Source organism: Mytilus californianus, unplaced genomic scaffold (genome assembly GCF_021869535.1).
Source record: "Mytilus californianus isolate M0D057914Y unplaced genomic scaffold, xbMytCali1.0.p SCAF_4, whole genome shotgun sequence".
In the NCBI taxonomy this organism is placed as follows: domain Eukaryota; kingdom Metazoa; phylum Mollusca; class Bivalvia; order Mytilida; family Mytilidae; genus Mytilus; species Mytilus californianus.
In genome coordinates this window covers 84,615,219-84,637,475 of record NW_026262690.1, presented here as the reverse complement: position 1 = coordinate 84,637,475, position 22,257 = coordinate 84,615,219, and the positions used below count along the sequence as shown (strand labels likewise).

General features: G+C 31.4%; 1 protein-coding gene across 2 annotated transcripts in view; it reads left to right on the top strand.

Moving 5' to 3' along the window:
• LOC127738761 (uncharacterized) overlaps positions 1–20,946 on the top strand; it is a 40,750-nt gene extending 19,804 nt beyond the window's left edge. For both annotated transcript variants that reach the window (XM_052250122.1, XM_052250121.1), the window contains exons 5-14: positions 196–322; positions 987–1,030; positions 3,788–3,953; positions 6,144–6,205; positions 9,928–10,029; positions 10,940–11,249; positions 11,784–11,895; positions 12,270–12,377; positions 15,113–15,202; positions 17,561–20,946. In XM_052250122.1, coding sequence (XP_052106082.1) covers positions 196–322; positions 987–1,030; positions 3,788–3,953; positions 6,144–6,205; positions 9,928–10,029; positions 10,940–11,249; positions 11,784–11,895; positions 12,270–12,377; positions 15,113–15,202; positions 17,561–17,639 — 1,200 coding nt within the window. In that variant the 3' untranslated portion in view covers positions 17,640–20,946. The remainder of the gene's footprint in view (positions 1–195; positions 323–986; positions 1,031–3,787; positions 3,954–6,143; positions 6,206–9,927; positions 10,030–10,939; positions 11,250–11,783; positions 11,896–12,269; positions 12,378–15,112; positions 15,203–17,560) is intronic.
• The last annotated feature ends 1,311 nt before the right edge of the window (positions 20,947–22,257 follow it).

The window sequence follows — 22,257 nt, the reverse complement described above, 5'->3', positions numbered from 1 at the left end:
ACTGACAGCGTTTGGCACAGACTGTTATAACCACAAAACACAGATCAAGTTCGAAATTGGGTGGCACTTATACCGTTCTTGAGTTATCCCCCTTTATAACGTTATATGCAAGCGGGGGCATCATCTGTGTGCCATAGACACATTCTCCTTTTATTTTTTACAGTACCATGATTGGATTAGTTTTTGTATTTTCAGGTTGTGATGATGCAAAGAATTATTGCCTATATTTGTTACCTTGAGAATACAATTAGCTTTGTATGTGGCCATCTTGGTATAAAACAACTAAGAATGTCAACTAATTTCATTACAGAACAGTGGACAGGTAAATCTAATGACATGTAGTATTGATAAGATTGCATCAAACACACCCTGCCACAAAGTTCAGACAACTCAGGAGAGGTATACAGGAATCAATGTGCATGTCTGTCTTTCCTTGCAAGTTGTTTCCATTCTAGCTGAAAATTTGGAAAACCTTGAAGAACATTAATGGTATTGGTATGATTGTTGCCCACCAATTTTGAAGTTTGGACTGTCTATCTCCAAGGTCAAGGTCAGAAACTCTTCACTTTTTTCAAATAATACAAAGTTCTCATTAGCTAGGAACTTTGAATGCCTTGATGTAGGGTGACTGTCAGTTTTATAATGGGAAATTGTTAGTTTACAATCTTCCCATGAATAAAAATGAATCAACATGTTTTATTTGGCAGAAGCCAGTATGGTTCCCCAATGCTATGCATGTCTTTTTATCAAAGGTTTCACATTTGTAATCTAATGAACAAAGTGACAAAGATTATCACAATCTTATTCATCTGTAATTGTTTTGTATGTCACATATTATGATGCATTATAATTTTGTAGTTAAAATTAAAGCTGACATGTTGGGGAAAAGATAATTGCCAAGAAACCCTCATAAATTAGAGATGTTTAGGGAAATCCTCAAAACATATATAATTGCCTATAAAAAAAGTATTTATTTTATTTAACAGAACCAGCTGAGAAGAAAGAAGAAATAACTATGATAAAGCGAAAGGTAATACATTTAAAAAATGATTCATCATAAAGCCATTACTGAATATCCATGAAATAATTGCCACTGAACATTAAGCAAGCAACAATCAATCACTTTAATGCAGTACTTTTAAAAGGATCTTAATCACAATCAAGATAAAATTTATTTACCATTACAGTCAAACATGCCTTAACGGTCACCTCATTTCAGCGGTCACCTGCCTCTAACGGTCACATTTAGACCATCCTTAATGTTTTCACTAGATAATTTATCTCATTTTAGGAGTCACCTGTCGGACTCGTTAAGTGGTTACCTAATTTATGCACAATATCGTCATTTCAACCTTAAACAACAGACATTTAGATGTTTTTAACTACCAAAATAATCATGCAGAAAAATGTATGTGTTCAGTATTTCACTGTCGCAAGAACCATAACTCTACCAATTGAAAAAACTTCAACAGTTTGTTCCAACCTTTATGGGCGAAGTCGGAATCAGAATTTTTTTTTTATCCTTTAAAAGGTCACCTTTCTTAAGCAGTCACAGGTTTGACTGCATATTAGGTACGCTTACTAGTGATCTGAATCATTAAAAATAAAACGAACACCAAGCTAAGCTTCCAATTCCATTTCAACTGAAATAACATGTAGTCATGTGATAAAGCAGACAAACTCATTCTGCCTAAATTTTGAAAAATTTAATGTTTGCCCTTTCCTACATATCCATGAAAATCATACCTACTTGAAATATTTTATTTGGATTTTAGATCAAGGATTTCTTTCCATTTGGTTTTCTACTCCACAAGGTTAAAAGTCGGTTGATATCCCATCACTATGTGCTATTTATAGAGATTTCTAGAGCTTATGTTGACTACCCCATTTTTATTTTTTTCTTATAAAAGCATATTGAAAGACCTTTTGTCCATTTTGTATGTCCTGCCTTCAATAGTAGGTAGGCATTAGGCAAACAAAAAATTGTTTATGGAAACCCGACTGACCCTAATTTTTTAGAGCCAATCTTAGTTTTTTCATTGAAAATTGGAAAAATTACATTTTCAGCAGTGTTTTTCTTGATTGGGAACTTCTTTTTGCTCAACTACTAGCTAAATGCCAAAAATCATCTCATTCAAGTATTGTGTAAAACAAAGTAAAAACATGGCTGACAAAATCAATTTCAACAAATAACCAGAAACTGCAAAAAATAATGAAATGCAATACCAGATCCAATCCACTGTAAGCACACCTATTTTTTGGCCTCATGTTTTCTGGTCTGTGCATCCATTCTTTCCTCCGTTTGTCCTGTATGAGGTTAAAGTTTTTGGTTAACATAGTTTACCATCAAGTTGTGTTCACATCAACTTGAAACTTAGTGCACATGTTCATTATGATGTGAACTAATCAATTATTTGAAAATTATAGTTTTGAACCTTATTTCATGGTTCATTGAACATAGAAATTCAGTGTGAGTAGGCATGGTACTTATGTGAACAGATTCTTTTTTAAAATAACACATATTTCTTAAAATTTACAAATAAGTACTCACCACGATATAGACATTTGTAACAAGGCGGTGTCAGGGCAGACACCATTCATGATCATTTCTACTGAGTTTTTTTATGCCCCACCTACAATAGTTTTCTGGTCTGTGCGTTCGTTCGTCCATCTGTTCGTTCGTCGGTCTGTCCCTCCTAAGGTTAAAGTTTTTGGTCAAGGTAGTTTTTGATGAAGTTGAAGTCCAATCAACTTGAAACTTAGTACACATGTTCCCTATGATATGATCTTTCTAATTTTAATGCCAAATTAGAGTTTTAACCCCAAATTCACGGTCCACTGAACATAGAAAATGATAGTGCGAGTGGGGCATCCATGTACCATGGACACATTCTTGTTTAAATTTGCTTTATTGCGAACCCAATGAAAGTTTTCCACAGTGCCATCTCTATCTTGACCAGGTATTTAAACTTTTGCAAGTTCACCTGTCCTATTGAATGAATACAATAGCTATTTTTCTCTGTGTAGTTTATTCACTGGGACCTTTAAATTTCTTCTAAGAGAAATCTATCATTCATTGATTAAATTACCTGTGTAAAAAAAAATTCTTATATATAGACAAAAATACCTTTTTTATACTCATTAATTGCGTGTGCTGATGTATTTATTCAATATCAATAATATATTTTCATTCAGTTTAATATAAACATTGATTCAATCATAAAAAGTTGATTTTTAACAAAAGTTTTATCAATGTTCCTATTGAAATTTGATTTTTTTTTGTTTAGTTATAGAATACATTTAAGAAGATCTTAATTAGAAACATCATTATTTTCAAGTTCTTATTCATGTCAAACAAATTTTTTTTTAAAAGGAACAATGTTGAAAGTTTTGTCAGAAATCAAATTTTTATGATTGAATCAATGTTTATATTAAACTGAATGAAAATATATTATTAATATTGAATAACTACATCATCACATGCAGTTAATGAGTATAAAAACAGTATTTTTGTCTATATATAAGAATTTTTTTTTACTCAGGTAATTTAATCAATGAATGATAGATTTCTCTTAGAAGAAATTTAAAGGTCCCAGAGAATAAACTACACAGAGAACAATAGCTATTGTATCTATTCAATAGGACAGGTGAACTTGCAAAAGTTTAAATACCTGGTCAAGATAGAGATGGCACTGTGGAAAACTTTCATTGGGTTCGCAATAATAAAAAAATTTACTTTTTAACATAAATTTCAAGAAAAATTATCTCAAAGTAAATGCATTTGTAGGTGGCTCCTAAAAATAACAAGAAGATGCTGATAGAGAAAAGAAGACAAAAGATATCATCACCAACAATAGATTCAACAACAGATGATCTGTGTCATACAGTTACTCAGGAGATGGTTGTCAACTCTCAAGACTCGCAAGGAGTATCCTCAACGCTAAAAATAAATGGTTAGTTTTATAAATAACATTTAATTTAGGTTAGAAAGTTTAATTTTTAGCTCTCATTAGTATCCCTCCTTTCTCTGTACAGTTTTTTAAAGACATATAATAGAAAGAAACATCAAAGAATGGATAAAAAGATTGAATATGTCCTGTTTTATACAGATTACAGTCTAACCTGCTATAAAGGTCACCTCTATTGAGCAAAAAACTCACTTGGAAGGTCATCCTCTTTTCCTTCCGTAGTAATACCTTTGCATTTTGAAACTTAATTGAAAGGTCAGTTTCCTCTGTGGTCTATAGGGTGACTTATGTACATATTAGACTGTACTTCATCCTATCGTCTCTTCAATAGAACTTTGAATTCAGTTCTACTCATAAGCAAAAAATGACAAGTTGTTCTAGATCTGTGATAGATTTTGTTCTTTTCTTCCACAACGTTATTGGTTTTCAAAAGGTACTCCAATTTCGTTGCCAAAAAACTTCCCTCTGAAATTTTCAATTTTTCAGAAGAGACATTAAGCCTCTTCACCAAACAAATGATACTAAAATGATTGCAAAAGTAAATCTGTCAAGCTTGATTTCATTATCCAAAATGACATTTAAGTGTTAGTTTGTAATAGTGCTTGCTCATGAATTTGTCCATGTATTACGGTAAATATTTCATTAGAGCTGTTCCATTTAAATTTCCATGGTACTAAGGCTCATGTTTTAGTTAGTTTGCCATTTAAGCCCTGCCTGTCAAGCAAAGTTTATTGAGTTAAAGTTTTTAGCTCACCGTTCCGAAGGAACTGTGAGCTTTAGCCATCACTTGGCATCCGTCGTCGTTGTTGTCCGTCTGGTGTAAACTATTTCAAACATCTTCTCCTCTGAAACTACTAAACCAATTCCAACCAAACTTAAGCTGAATGATTCTTATGGTATCTAGAATAAAGTTTGTGTTTTATTTTCTGTTTCGTCAAAAAACATGGCCGCCATAGCTAAAAATAGAACATAGGGGTAAAATGCAGTTTTTGGCTTATATCTCAAAAACCAAAGCAGTTATAGCAAATCTGACAGGGGTTAAAGTGTTCATAAGGTAAAGTTCTATCAGCCTTGAAATTTTCAGATGAATCTATTAACCCATTGTTGGGTTGCTGCCACTAAATTGGTAATTTTAAGGAAATTTTGCAGTTTTTGGTTATTATCTTGAATAGTATTAATGATAAAGATAAACTGTTAACAGCAAATATGTTCAGCAAAGTAGGATCTACAAATAAGTTTCAATGACCAAAATTGTCAATTGACCCCTTAAAGAGTTATTGCCCTTTAAGGACAATTTTACACAATTTGTTTATCATGTTTTCTAACTTTAAAAAATCTTCTCCTCTGAAACCACTGAACCAATTCCAACCAAACTTAAGCTGAATGATCCTTAGATTATCTAGAATAAAGTTTGTGTTTTATTTTCTGTTTCGTCAAAAAACATGGCCACCATGGCTAAAAATAGAATATAGGGGTAAAATGCAGTTTTTGGCTTATATCTAAAAAACCAAAGGAGTTAGAACAAATCTGACATTGGGTAAAAGTGTTTATTAGGTGAAGTTCTGTCAACCCTGAAATTTTCAGATGAATCTAATAACCCATTGTTGGGTTGCTGCCAGTAAATTGGTAATTTTAAGGAAATTTTGCAGTTTTTGGTTATTATCTTGAATATTATTAATGATAAAGATAAACTGTGAACAGCAAAAATGTTCAGCAAAGTAAGATCTACAAATAAGTTAATATGACAAAAATTGTCAAATGTGTCCTTAAGGAGTTATATTGCCCTTTAAAGACAATTTTTCACAATTTGTTTATCCAGTTTGCTTACTTTAAAAAATCTTCTCGTTTGAAACTGCTGTATCAATTTCAGCCAAACTTGGGCTGAATGAGTTCCAGAGTATCTAGTATAAATTTTGTATTTTATTTTCTTGTAGGTCAAGAAACATAGCCACTATAGCTAAAATGGAACATAGGGGTAAAATGTATTTCTTTGCTTTTGAAGAAAATATGACAAATACAAAGAATTTTTAAGCCACTCATTAATATATATTAAAAAGCAAAAATCATTGATGAAAGATTTAAGCAAAAAATTACAGGTGAGCGATTCAGGCTCTTGAGAGCCTCTTGTTTACATACATTTTACCCCCAAATATATGCTTGTCTTTTTGTTTTCAGAGGACATATTCTTGGATGATAATGCATGCTGTGTTCCTGAACATTATGAAGATCCTTATTTGGTAATAATATTTTATGTTAACCAGTCTTCTTAAAAGTTTTAAATTTTTTGTGCCTGACATCTGGTTAGGCAAATGAAAATGTTTGGCCGATCAAAATATATGGCTGGCAGATATGAAGGTCACATAGAAAAATTTAAACAAGTTGCTTTCTTTAAAAAAAGAAAAGCAACACGTGAACCCAAGACCGCTGTCTGGTCATCAAAAAATTGTTGCTGAATTTTTGTTTGCTTTTGAATTGAAACAGTTGACTGTGAATAGAATAAGATAATGATGATGCTAAAACACCTTTATTAAAAATAAGTAATTGTGTGTAGATTCTTGCACAAGTCAGTTGAAAGCAATATTGGATAGTTGTGAATAGAAAAGTGTATATTTACAGCTACTATTTGAATTTACATTTTAAAGCTCGACTATTTTATTTATTACTTGGAAATGAACATCATATTTTCATAACCCTTTTGCAAATCCCAGTTTCTACAAACCTGATATCTAATGCAAATTGCAATATAGATTTAAGCACTCAGTTTGCTTTAAAACGGGATGCAATTATTTTATCTATCATATCTTCATATTTTGTTTCCTGCATGGATGCCTTCAATTATTACATGAATACATATTATGAATACCTGAACATACTCTAAAAAGAAGAAATTTATTTAAAAAGATATGTAGATATAAAAAGATACCAAGATTTAAATGTTGTACGCCAGAAGCAAGTTAAGTCTACAAAGAATCAACTGTGACGCTCGAATAAAAAAAGTTAAAAAGGCCAAATAAAGTAAGAAGTTAAGTAATCTATTCCTTGGGTAGAAAATCCTTAGCATTTCGAAAATGTCAAAGTTTATAGTAGGACAGTGACTCAAAAGAGAAACAGCTAGAGGTCAGAAAGTAAGTAATGATGACCGTGCCTGAAAGTCTCATGTCAAGCTCTAACGGCCGTGTCCTGAATTTAGATAAGAAAAGCAAAAATTCGCATTCATGAGTGAAATTAATATTTATGCATGCACGTGTTATTTTTGCGCAAGAAATAGTAAATAGAAAGCATACGCACTGATACTCTGGATAAGAATACGCATTTGCATCAACACATACATTAATCTAATAGTTGAATTTGGATGTCAAACTACCTACCTCAAGTGTTTTGACTCTGGATTCATTGACATTTTATCCGGAATTTTTGTGAACGCAAACTGATAGTGTGCGTGTGAACAGGGTGATGTATAATGTGAATAAATCTAAGACGTGTAGGATAGCTGGTCAACACAATGAATACAATTTTCAAAATTGTACCATAGTACAAATATTTAGATGCTATAAGGTTGAACTACCGTAGAAAGGCTTGTATAGTTCGCAGTGGTACATAGTCCGCACCCCCTTCTCCCCACGAAATTTTAGGTAAAAAAACTTTTTGTAACTGTTAGAAAAGGTCTAATGAAACTCCGGTAAATTCAAATCCTGTGCGGTCGTTTGCTGTATTTTCTTGGAAAAACCTGTTTTCCATCATCAAACAGAAGCTGAAACTGCTTGTTAATGATTCTAGAACGCTTCATGATTGTTAAAATAAGTTTAATTCACTTAAAAAACAATTTAGAAACTTGTTTATGTTTAAACAGGAAGTTTAAAAAGCACGTGTAAAAGAAGAAATTAACCGGTGAGAGTCGAAATCCGTACATAACAGATATCACTATAATACGACTTTGAAAGTAAAACAGTTCTATCCTTTTGTAAAACAGTCTTTAATATATCTATCACATTAATGTTTGAAGGGTCTTAAGCTAATACAAACCATATTAGTCAGTATGAAACACCAAAACGGAACGAACAATAACCGATTTCGTTTTGTAGTTTACAAATTCTAAGCTGGTTTACGGTTGTCTTTTTCACTATGTTTGTATCGTTTCAATCGAGCAGATACCAGTTTATTTCAACCAATGCATTGAAAAGAAACGAGAAATTTGTAATGAAAGGTTTAGTTTTTATATTTATCAGTATTAATTTGATATTGAATAGAAATAACTTATTAATATGGATGAGTTAAAATTATTAGTTTGAAAAATGATAAGAGCGCCCTCTACAATAGAAATAACAAAGATGGCGGAACGTAAACAAACCACCTCGACCGCGAAATTGAAATTTTTCTCTTATTTCTTGCTTATTGTACTCTATAGTCCGCACCCCGTCTGGAAGGTCCAATTTTGGAGAATAAAACCGCGGACTATACAAGCCTTTCTACGGTATTAAAAAAAAACACACAAAAAAAGAATTGAAATTTTATAATAAACATACATTCCTGTTATTGAATTTTTGCAAAATTTTAGAATATAATATCAATAAACACAAACGTCAAGTATTAACGGATGGACATTTTATTTATCAAATTATTGTAAAATATTAATTTCGTTTTTTGTGATATGCAAGGATTTAAAATCCTTGTGAATTGAAACCATGCAAGTATTTTTTTCATTCACTAACGTTTAAAATTTAGATTTTTAGCTAACTTTGAGTACGCATCCCTGCTCATTGGTGCTCATATGTTGCATATAATTTTCATAAATGTAATGACTGTTCAAACATAATGCACGTTTATATGACAATTTTAATTATATTCTATTAAGAATAAATTCAGTCTCAGTTTTAACTTAATAATGAATATCTCTTAGTTTAGTAGAAACCATTAATGAAATTAGATATTTTTGACAGGAAAATCCTTTTGTTTGATTATCTTTCTGCTTTCCGACCACTGTGTTTCCGAGCTAAGATAAATATTTTTAACAAAAATATCGTTTTCTTAATTTTCTTCATGCTTTCCGACATTTTCCCATGCTATGATTGAAATACAAAATATCAAATGATAAATGTTCAGAAATAATCAGTTTATTCTGGGACATTATATATCAATAAACTATTCCCAGGTTTATTGTCACAATGCACAACAGCATGTTGTAATAAATACTACACACACACCGCGTATAGGGACCGTCTCAAAACATGAATTATATGATCGCGTTATCATCATACTTGATATTTAATAAACATTCACATTATTAAAAACACATATGTTTTGTCAAAAGGCAAATAGGTTCTAACATATAAACGATTTTGACTGCAACCTATTCTTTATTGTTTTACTTTCCAATCTAATAATGAACTTTGATTGTTGAAATATACAATGTCACTTGGTAGCCTATCCATAGAAGGACCATATCAAAGACATAAATAACTACCTGTATAAATGATCGAAAATTTTCGAGACATTCCGAGAATCTTGATTCCGAGGATAACAAATGGCCCAAGGCCATAGACACTTCCAAAACTCACCAATATATAAGCTGAGGGGTTCACGCAAAAAATGTCTTGACCACTTTTCCCCATTTATCACTTATTTCTGAGAGCTACTGATCAGTACTATATTTTATTAGTTACAGACAACAGAATTAGTGCTACTAGTAGATCAGCTTATTTACCTGCCTTTCTGGAGTGTTCTTTGTGGGTCTGTACAGCGTTGCTTAATCTTCACAGCACCTATTAAAAAGTTAAATACACTTGTTTTCATTTTTCCATTTATGCAGAAGTAGCTTGATATTAGTATGCATTTGCATTTTGAAAAATCAATGGTATTACCTTTCCTAGAAACCAAAACAAGTTAGTCCAAGTGGTCACTTTTTCACATATTACTTTTATTGTGTCATTCAGAAACATCATTTTTTTAATCTTTTTTTTAGAATGAAGATTTCCTGCCATCCTCCACAAAACTGGATAATTTCCCTGATGCGTTTGATTTGATGTCTAGTCCACTTGGTAAGATACCACACCATCAGACTATAGTAAGTATCATATGGAAAGAGATGACTACTTCATTGGCTTTTGTGTTCATTGTTATTTAATGTATATCGATTTATTTTCACATTGGGTTTGTTCATTGTTTGGGCCTTAAATGGGGCAGTTAATTCTTTTCTCATTATTCACATGTCCTCAGTGTCATGTACAATGCATTAAAATAGACAGTGACATGTTCATGCAGCATTCATTCTGCTGAAGTTTCCCGATATACTGTATGTATCTTCTTATGCCATAATGAGGATTGGTACTTGTTGGTTGATTTGATATGATTTTTCCACTCATCTATATTATCCTAATTGGCCTGTAAAAGAGTGGATGGGTTATATTTAATTCATGACTTTAAAAAAAATCCTAAATACACTTTTCAAAGTCAAAAGGTAGATGACAGAAGTTTTATTCTGTTCTCCATAAAAAAGCAACAATCAATAAATCACATTTTTCATTAATGATAGCAATGATGTACAGGGGAGATAATTACTTAAATGGTTTGTATCTTATTTTTATTACAAGATAGTAGTGATGTACAGGAGAGATAATCACTAAGAACCGGTTTTTTTTATACAAGATAGCAGTAATGTACAGGAGAGATAATCACTCAGAAGTTTTGTATCTTATTTTTCATTACAGGATAACAGTGATGTACAAGGGAGATAATCACTTAGATGGTTTGTGTCTATATTTTTAAATTACAGGCTAGCAGTATCTTATTTTTAAGTAGAGGATAGCATTGGTGTACAGGGGAGATAATCACTAAGAAGGTTTGTATCTTATTTTTCATTACAGGAAATCAGTAATTTACAGGGGAGATAATCAATAAAATAATTTATTTTTCATTACAGGAATCAGGAATTTACAGGGTAAATAATTGATAAGATAATTTATTTTTCATTTTAGGATAGTAGTGATGAATGTGGTATACGGGAAGATAAACAAGACATGGATATCTGTGAATCTCCTCTAAGAACCATTTCTCCTGACTGTGTTCTAGCCACAACTTTATCCCAGTCCTCAAATCCTCCAGCTACTCCAATAAACTATAGTATTACTCCCACTAAGTATAGAAACAAGAGAAAACAGAGCACACCCCAGAGATCTCCGTTCAATGATATTTCTAACATCTCACCACACAGAAGACAAGCTATGTCATCACCAAGTGATAGAAAATGGATGAGAACCGATAGTAAATTCTCTAAAGAATGTCCAGGTAGTATACTAGTCTATAAAATGATTTTAAGATAGATGAGGGTCTAAATGAAAAACTATAGAATTTTTTCAGACTTTGCAAGAGTGTAGTTTATTTCATAATATATTGAAAAGTAATGGTCACATAGCCTTTTTTATAGCTACAGGCTTTAACAAATATAAATAAAAAAATTAGGTCACCATACTTGTATTCTTGCTATAAAACAAAATAGGTAAATTTACTGTTCATTCTCTGATCTACCTTAAAATATATATATTGCTTTTCCAAGTATCAGCAAGATCTTATATTTCCAATAGTTGGGTCAATTTTGATTTAAAGATTTGATATGGATAAACTTCCATAAAAAAAAAACTGCATGTTTCTAACAGTGTTTTAACTGATAGCCAGTTTTCTCATACTTAATTATGCTCAGTTCACCTCACAGTTCAAGAGTTAACTTTCTCGAGTGGATACATATTGTAATCAACAGGGTGAGGTAGAATCCGTATCTATATCATAAATTATTTATATGAATATTTTTATTTACTTTTTCAGTTGATGAAGATTTTATGTCATATGAACCTGATATTTACAGATTTCACAAATCTGCTGCATCTCGTAGGAAAAAATGGGATGTTGAAAATCAACCTCCAAATAGTCAATCAAGGTACATTATATCATCTGGCTCTTTAACTTAACTTTACTCAAAATGCAGCACACTTTGGGTCGGTTTGAATATGCTCATTTTGATCAGAGTTGTATTGTCTGTAGAATTAAAGTGATCTATTAAAAAACTTTAAGCCTTCATATTGAAATAGTTATTCTACATGAACAAGTTTTTTTAATCACAAACATTGATCAATTAAATTAAATGTTATACATGTGAGAAAAAAAAATTCATTTATAGACAGGAAGAAATGTATTGGATAAGGAGGGCTACCAAAACTGTTAACACTGTTTCAAAAATACTTAACTATTTTAACCATAGGACTCATTATAATATTTTTAAAAAAATGGAGATACTTTGTTGTATTTTTTCAGTTCTGCAGTATCTTCAGTTTCAAAAATAGAAAAAATAGACCACAGAAAAACAACATGGATGAATGGATTTATGATGTTCAGTCGCTTGAATAGAAGATCATTCATTGAGTGAGCTTGTTGTACTTTATACATACTGCTTTTAATGATTGTTTGATCGTTGTTAGCCTAACATCCAGTGGCAAATATTTCATGCATGTTCAGGACTTCTTCTTTTAATGGATATATTGAATAGTAATTGTGTAATCTGAAGAATAACATTCAAGTAAAAATTAAAGTTTGATTGTTGTCTCATTGACATATACCCCAAATCTTCTTTTATTCATCGTCCTGAAAATGCATGAACTATTTGCCACTGGATGTTAAACAAGCAACAATCAATTCTATTATTCATTCTTAATATGAAATAGAGAATCTTACTGCTTTTTATACGCCCGTCAATTTTTGACGGGACGTATTATGGTATACAAATGTCCGGTGTCCGTCTGTCTGTCCGGCGTAAACATGTCGCACCTTAACTTGAGAATGACTTATCCAAATTTCATGAAACTTAACATAGTTGTTTCTCATGATGGTCAAACGATCTGTATACTTTTTGGTGAAAATAAGATTAAAACTTTTTGAGTTACGGGACTTAGTAACTAAAACAGGTGTGTATTTTTTTTCACATGTCGCACCGTCAAAAACAATTTATGATTATTGCTTAAAACTTTACACACTTTTTAGTTATATTAATCTTAAGATCTGTATACTTTTTGGTGATGATTCAAAATTTTATTTTAGAGATATTGAGTATTTTGTTAAAAAAGGGGGAGGGGTTTTTCACATGTCGCGCCGTATCTCAAAAACAGTTTATGATTATTGCTTAAAACTTTACACACTATTTAGTTATATTAACCTTAAGATCTGTATACTTTTTGGTGATGATTCAAAATTTTATTTTTGAGTTATTGAGTATTTTGTAAAAAAAGGGGGAGGGGTTTTTCACATGTCGCGCTGTATCTCAAAAACGATTTATGATTATTGCTTAAAATTTTACACACTTCTTAGATATATTAATCTAAAGATCTGTATACTTTTTGGTTTTGATTCAAAATTTTATTTTTGAGATATTGATTTTTTTTTTTTTAAAGGGGGGTTTTCACATGTCGCGCCGTATCTCAAAAACGATTTATGATTATTGCTTAAAATTTTACACACTTCTTAGTTATATTAATCTAAAGATCTGTATACTTTTTGGTTTTGATTCAAAATTTTATTTTAGAGATATTGAGTTTTTTGTAAAAAAAAAGGGGGGGTTTTCGCATGTCACGCCGTATGTCAGAAACTATTTATGCTTATTGCATAAAAATTCACACACAAGACGATGGGCGTGTCATGCGCTCATGGCGCAGCTGTTTATTGGTTTTAACATACTGAAGCCATTCTATAGGTAATATGCATTGAGTTTTAATAATCTTCAGCTTTTAAGTGAATTAAAATTTTTCTGATTAATGCACCCTTGATAAAGCTTTAAATATCTTAATTAGAGGTTTCTGCACAATATGTCGAGTATGATCCATTAAAGTCATTTGATATATCATATACTTATCACAGGTTGAGTTAGAATTTGATACATTTCAGGTTCATTATTTCATAACTATGCCCAATGATAATGTAGAAAAATTGATGAATTTGAGGTTTTGCCTATTGAATTTGAAACATTTTAAAATCGTGGATTCCCAGTGATGATCTTTGATAAGGTGGAAATAGACGTATTTAAGGTTACTGCTAAATAACCTAAAATATTATGAACAAAATGATCAAGTTATATGATACTTCAAATCTAACTAAATTATATGTTTGAATTAACTGAATGGTTAATGTTTAGTATCAAATATGTGTACATATACTTTCTTTTATTAGAAAAGCCTTTATATCATCCAAATCTTCAGGTTACTGCTATTGAATTATTGTCTTCCCATACTCTTATTCCCTGACAGCTTTTCTGTATGCAATGACCTTAACATGACACCTTACATTAGCAATTTGGCAATCACACTGCACAAGTGCAAGGAAAGAACTGTGATGAAAGAAAATGTAAACATATGTGGGAAAAAAAACAAATAAACAAAGCTCTGACATCTCACTTATTATACACATGCTTCTGTATTGATTTTTTTTCAATGCCACCATCTGTTAACTTCTGCAACAAAGCCAGAAAGATAATTAACAGCCAAAGTTGTTGATGAACAGTCACTGAAAGTGATATTTAATATGCCCCTACTGCAGCAGACGAGGCATTAAGTGTTACCCTTGTCCATCCGTACGTACGTCCCAAAATTAGTTTCCATTTTGCCTCAACCAAATTTTATGAAGCTTATCCACAATGCTTATTACCACAAAACACAGATCAAGTTTGAATTTGGTTGGAGTCACTGTTACTGTTCTTCGAGTTATGTCCCTTTATAACGTTATATGCTAGCTGGGGCATCACCTGTGTCCCATGTCCCATAAGAAAGGTGAATAACATCCACAGAGGACTTAGTTTAGTAATATGCATGCATTGTTTCAATAATTTCCTTAACATAATTACCAGAAACTTGTTCTCATTTGATTTTAACATAATATATTTAAAGGAACCACTAAACAAGTTCAAATTTGACAGATTTTGGAGATTTTTTATATGTTATCAGAGTTATTCCTTTTAATTATTGGGAAAAATGGACAAACTTTGTGGTAGATGTGATATATTTCTTGTTTCGACTTTATAATGTCTTGGTTTGCTGAACCCTATAAAATGTATGGAATTTATGTCCAATGTTTAATTTTCTCATTCTTTGAATTTTATTATTTTTTTGTTTCAGAGCTAACCCTGGTGTCCATACTTCGCATATAAGTAAAATGATGGGTCATGCTTGGAGGCAGATGACATCGGATGATCAATTCCCTTATAGGTATGTTACCATGGAAATCTGTAAATGACAAAGATGTCAGGGGGAGGGGGGGGGGGGGGGGGTCATGTCAACTTCTCAAAATTTTAAGGTTGGAGAGTTCATCCTTTAAAAAGAGGGATTGGAGATAATTTATCCAAGATTGCATTTGTTTCATTTGATTTAATGAAAATTATCATTTTTTCAATAAAATTGTTTGTTTTACTTATTTCATTAGTTAAGATAGACTCTTCTTTATTAGAATTAAAATGTCTGTTACAGTGCTTCTCTGGGGAAAAAAGAAAAGCTACAAAGGTGGCAAGTCTTGATAAAAACAATCAACACCATGGCCAAAAACTAAAGAACAAAATGACAATTAACAACAAAACAACACACAGAAAACAAAAGATGGAACAACATGAACCCCACCAAAAACTGGTGGTTAACTCAATTGCTTTAAAAGTATAAGCAGTTCCTGCCCAACATGTGGCACCTGTCATGTTTCTCATGCAAGCACAAATCTAGTGATAAGTTGCATTTGGTAATGTCTTAATATAGGATAAGAGGACGATAAGTGGAACATATCTGTGGTCATCTGTGACACAGATATTTTATAACAAGTCAACCAAATCATGATGGCGTCTATTAAACTTTTGAAGGGATAACTTCAACATAACCACTTGGAACCCTTGATGAAAAAGCTTCCTTTAATGCAGTTACCCTCTATCAAGGAAATCATGATAAAACACACTAGCTCTAAAATATGGTATCAACTTAGAGATATAGATTCTATATGCAGGCTCTGCTGAAATTTTGCCACAAAGAAATGGAAACTTCACAATCGGGAATTGAAATCATATCTCTTTTGTCATAATGTTGAGTTCACCACTGTCCCTCATTGTCAATTTCAGGGAGTCTCAAATATAAAATATTCTTGTGTAATTTTCCATACTGTAAATTCAGAATTTAATGTGTGCATTATTTATTGTGAAAATTTGTGACAACCAACAAAATGCAGATTTAATTAAAATGTCAATTGTTCTTGAACAATTGAGAGGTCTTTCCTTTTCAGAATAAAAAATACCTGTTCCAATAGGTATAGAATGCATTGAAAAGCTCTTAAACACACATACAACTGTAAAAATATTACAAAAAACAACAAATTCGCTATTTAGGACATGACCTTGACTTTTGACCTTGTGACCTTTGTGAAGGTCATTGGTCCACAATGTCAATTTAAAAGACCCCATGGGTCTAGGACCTTTGGTTCAAGAGTTAAAGCTAATTTTGTCTTTTCAGAAACCGTTAACGGGGGTTATGCCCCTTAAGAATATGTCAAATCTTTTCGGTCAAAATGTAAAAAAGTTGCGCCTCAGTCACCTAAACATTTTTCACTATTTTCTATTTCTGTAAGATTAACCGTTTTTGAGATATCCAATAAAAAGTTGTAAGGTCAAAGGTCAAGGTCAACCTTAAAAACCTTTAAAACACACTAAAAGTCCTTTAAATAAGGTCAAAAACACATAATTCGCTATCTGGGACATGACCTTGACCTTTGATCTTTGTCAAGGTCATTAGTCCCCAATGTCATTGCTGAAGACCCCATGGGTCTAGGACCTTTGGTTATATAGTAAAAGCTGATTTTGACTTTTCTGCCCCTTACAGAAAGGTCAAATCTCTTCAGTCAAAATGTAACAAAGTTGCGCATTAATGACCCAAACATTTTCCACTATTCAACACTTCTGTAAGTATTAAGGTTTCTGAGATTATCCCATAACAAGGTGTTAGGTCAAAGGTCAAGGTCAACATACCAATTTGACCTTGAGGAATTTTTCAAAGTCACATGAAATGAGGATGATAGGTGAAGATCCTAGGTTTCTGAGTTTTGGTGGCCAACCGGTTAATTTTCATAGGGTCTACCAATGAGTCATTGAATCTTTTCGATCCAAATGTAACGAAGAACCAGGGTCTGGTCCTGAACAAATTTCACCCTTCGCTTTTTTTCTACGGTGTTTGAATGATAACAAGGTTTTTAGGTTTTGGAGGGATTACTCCAAACCGACAAAATTTTGCAACTCACAGGGTGAGTTCCGGATAGGTATTTATGACACCGATACAAAGTGTAAACATGAAAGTGACACGTCTTAGTGTTAAGGCTGCTAACTTCGTCAAAGTTTGGCGGAAAAAGAATAATAATCAGAAGAAATACAGTAAGGTCTTTCCATTTTTGAAAAAGGAAAGACCTTAATTAGTGTCATATCTGCACATGTTACCAGCAAAAAATTGTGAGTAGTTATAACAATGATAATTATCACGTCAAAATTTTTCAATTTACAAAATTTTTGTTTTACCTAATTTCTGTGAGTTATTTTTTCCTTTCAGAGAGAAAGCAAAAGAATATGCCTCTTCAATGAAAAATCTGATGTGTGATGAATCTGTCTCCAGTGATAATGATAGCTGAACACATATTTGATCCATTCTGGAATGTGACTATCTGAAGTTTCTTAGGGTCAATCCCTCCTATTGAACTTTGATGTAAATGAAGTTGTTACTATCCATCATATGATAAGACTTTGTACTGGGACTATGCATGATAATGCCCCTTCGTATATTCTATACTTGATGTTAGGTCTCAATAGTTTTGAATTTTTATGTTTTGTTATAATGATCATGTTTTTATGGTCAATAATAAGGAATATTACTAAAACTGTGCAAGTTTAAATTATTTTATGATCCTACATTTCCGAGAGCCATCGGTGAAGTGGTGTTAAGAATTTTATAGTAACCTTATTTAGAATGTAGCAGTTCCTTTGATATTTATATATATATAGCTACATAATTTGTGACATTATATTTTGATGATGTTGGTCATTTATGGTAGATACTTGGTGCCGAAACCATTCTGGATATAATTGTTATCTGACTAAATTGATGTTAGGAAGTCATATTGCTTGAATGTACAAGCTAAGATAAAATAAAATAGTTGAATTCAAATTGTTAGTTCTCTTTAGAGAGCTATATTTAGAAAGGGCTATTGCAAATTATTATAGGAACAGAACATTATACTTTGTTATGGAACAGTCTTTTATATGAGTTTTAGTGTTATCTTTAAAAACTTCATTTATTTTTAATTTATCAGGCATCTGATATTCAGATATTAAAACAACATATATATATCTATTAATACCAACGAAGTAAAGGGAGCTTTTGGAGACCCTGTCCTTTAAGATTTCGACATTTTGATAAAATACCAGTGGATAGGCTTATTTCAACCAAAACATCTGTTATTGAAATATTTTTAATTCGAACAAGAATGTTAAGTTTTTCTGAGTACATGAGAAAATATGAAAGTTGTCCAATTCGACATCCTTGATGCTGTTGGATTTGACAATATGTTGACAATTTAACATGGTCGAATTCATTGATGTTCAGAGTGCTTAATCTATTTCTTCCCTGAGATATTGAAAATATTTTTGTTGTTGTTTATTGTTATTGCTTTTATTATGTTTATGATGATTTTATCGTTTTAATGAGATTTTTTACTCTAGTCCTATGTTACTTATGATATTTTTGTTAATGTTTTTTATTTCTATTTTCTAAACCAGTTTATTTATTTTGCTCATATATATAAAATTTTAAGTCCAAAACTTGCAAAGTTTTTGTGTGTGTTTAATTTCTATAATTTTTTTACCTTTGTGGTCTTTTGTGGCTGGTAAAATGTTATTTCATGCAATGTGTTTGCAATTTTTTTCACAAGTTTTCCTGATTGAAACTTGTTATTCACAGTGTTTGTGAAAACTGATAAAAACCAAGGTATAGCTATTTTTATCTCACTTGGCCCAAAAGGCGTCCGTCGTTAACAAATGTTTTACAAAAATCTTGATAAAGTATTTAGAGCAAATCTGACGGGGTTTAAATGTTCATCAGGTTATGATCTATCTACCCATAAATTTTCAGACAAATCAGACAATCCGTTGTTGAGTTGCTGCCCCTGAATTGGTAATTTTAAGGAAATTTTGCAGTTTTTGGTAATTATCTTGAATATTATTATAGATAGAGATAAACTGTAAACAGCAATAATGTTCAGCAAAGTAAGATCTACAAATAAGTTTACATGACCAAAATTGTCAATTGACCCCTTAAGGAGTTATTGCCCTTTATAGTCAACTTTTAACAATTTTTCGTAAATTTTTGTAATCTTTTACTAAAATCTTCTCCTCTGAAACTACTGGGCCAAATAGAATCAAACTTGGCCACAATCATCATTAGGGTATTCAGTTTAAAAAATGTGTCTGATGACCTCCCCTGCCAACAAAGATGGACGACGTGGCTAAAAATAGAAGATATGGGGTAAAATGCAAATTTTGTCTATTATTCTGATAACAGTTATAAATAGAGGAAATCTGAACAGGGTGTCCTATGTTGAATGCATATAGACCAAGGTGAGCGACACAGGCTCTTTAGAGCCTCTAGTTTTTTTTTTGCATTCATCGTACAAAGACCATTTATTTCCCATTTGTAAATACGTGAGATTTTTTTTTTCTTAACTGACCAACCTACCCCGATCTTTCACATAAGAAATCGGTTAACCAACAAATTAGAAAACCTGACTTATGTATTCACATACTCACTTTTTTTTTCTATTTCGTTAAGGTCTTAGTCACAACATTTTATGAAATATAATATTAGTAAGATGATCTGTATGCTCAATAAATTATGTTTCGATAAAAATATATTTGATTTTATTCATAAATATGACTGTCTCAATAATTAAATTTCAATAAGGAGTTGGAACACTCTTTTTATTTTATTTTATCCCACCATGTATACAATTTTAGTTGATTGTTTCCATTATTCCTTTAGGTAGAAATCTAGAAACATCGATCTCCTAATCAAATTTTATTCAAAGTGACTTATCATCATGATCTCTTTCAAGTAAAACTTAAAACTCTTTAAATGAATAATTTTAAAATATGTTTTCCCATGCTTTTAAATGAATATAACATTGTTTGATGTTATAATTGTCATCCTTGGGTTATTTTTCTTCCTTGTATATCTACATACTGTTGACTTGTATCAGAGTTGAGGTATTAGTTTACAGAATTTGTTCTGTAAGATTCTGTAAATATGGGTTTGTCAATGAAATTATCTCCCTTTGATGGGATTCTAAGCAGGAACATAGGAAGGGTCACTTGTATTGTTTTTTTATTATTTTAAATTGCATATTTTTACGTGAAGCTGATGCCACACCAAATAAAATTCCATTGTTTAACTTTCATGTACTTTTGAACAATTTCTGACACAAATAGATTAAAAATCTCAAATCCTGAGGAAATTTAAATGAAAAAGTCTCAAACTGCTATAATCAGATATGATATTTTTTAGATAGTTTTTAAAGAAAATCTGTTATCTCCACCATTTCTTGTGCAGTTGTTTCTTTTAAAAATTAATATAAAAGAATTAGAATCATACAAACTGTTTAGGTACTTGAACCATGTATTGGCTTCCTAAAGAAGAAAAAATATAATCTGGTATGACTTTACATATCTAAGGTTTGCTGTTTCCCTTTGTTTTCACAACAACAATTTGTGTCATTGTGAAGAAAGTAAATTGATAATGTCAATGCATAATTTACAGAATCATAGTGAGTATTGTAAGAAAGGTTTAGTAAAATAATGGAAACTCATTTTCGTCTTTCAGTTATATCAAAATCATTGTACAAAATATTTATTTGTTTGCAATAAAGCAAAAAGAGGTTGAGCAAATGATTTCATTATGTTTTTTTTTTTATATTTTTACCATAGTTGTACATCTTTTGGCCATACTAGAAAAGTATTGCCATTGAAATAATATTGTTAATATCAATTAGTCACCAAATTTAAATTGGTGTTTAAAAAGTAGATTAGGATAAAGGTCAATTTCTATCCCAAAGGTTGGCTTGTATATTCAGCACCACTTTTTTATTCAGCTGTGCAGTATAACAGGAAGGTGATTTTGAGTATGACTTTCCCAATTGGGAAATGAGGTGAACTTTATAATCATGAATTTAATATACCAATTTGTTTAGCTCATGTCCCAAAGGATCTATGAGCTTTTGCCATATCACTTTTCCTATGTTAATGTTGTCAGTGGTGGTGTATATTAACATTGTCTTCACAAAAACAACAACCAAATGAAACCAAACTTCAGATATGCTCCATTGTGGATCTAACCTGATTTATTATTTAAAATCAAAGACAGTGTGACTGGAGGAGTTATGAGTTGAGAAATGCTGAAACTTTGGAGGATATGTAATGCTTTTAAAATTCCTGACTTGGGACAGGTGCAAACAATTGCAGCGGCTTTAAACATTTTAATGGTACCAAACCTTCACCCTTTTTCTGAAACAATAGTGTAACATCACAACATAGAAAGACACACTATAAATATCAACTGAAATGGCTTAACTCAATCAAAGGACATATTAACACCACTGAACATACACTGAACAAATAAATTTGACCTATGATACAATGTAAATACAAAATAAATAAACTAAGGGAAGAATAATAAAAGTAACATGTTATACCACTATGAAATGTTAAACAATTTAAGAAAAACAATATGCTCGAACAAAAATATCAGCCATTTGCAATTACTTTAACTAACAAGGCTAAAAAGGGCAACATACATTAGAATGGATCAATTTAATAGCACTCTTGCATTCAACATTGGATACTTGCAAAATACAGAAAACATAATTTATTGTTTTTTTGTTTTTCACAAAATGTCAACCCTAAAGTGTTTTTACCCCTCCCCTGTTATATTACTAACAGTTAAAGTTCCATGATGATCATCAGATTATGAGGAACTAACACTGCATATACATTTTCAGTATTGGTATGGACATTAAAAGAGTATAGTTTCTCAATTGTGGGGAAAGTCTTGTGACTGCAGTGCATGCAAAACTATGCGTCACTCTTGTAATGTTTGGAGTAATTCAAACTGATTTTATTTTTTGTTGAACTTAGGTAACAACTACATATTAAAAAATGATCATTTATCAAAAAGAATTTGCCGTAATACTGTTTTGTCCCCCT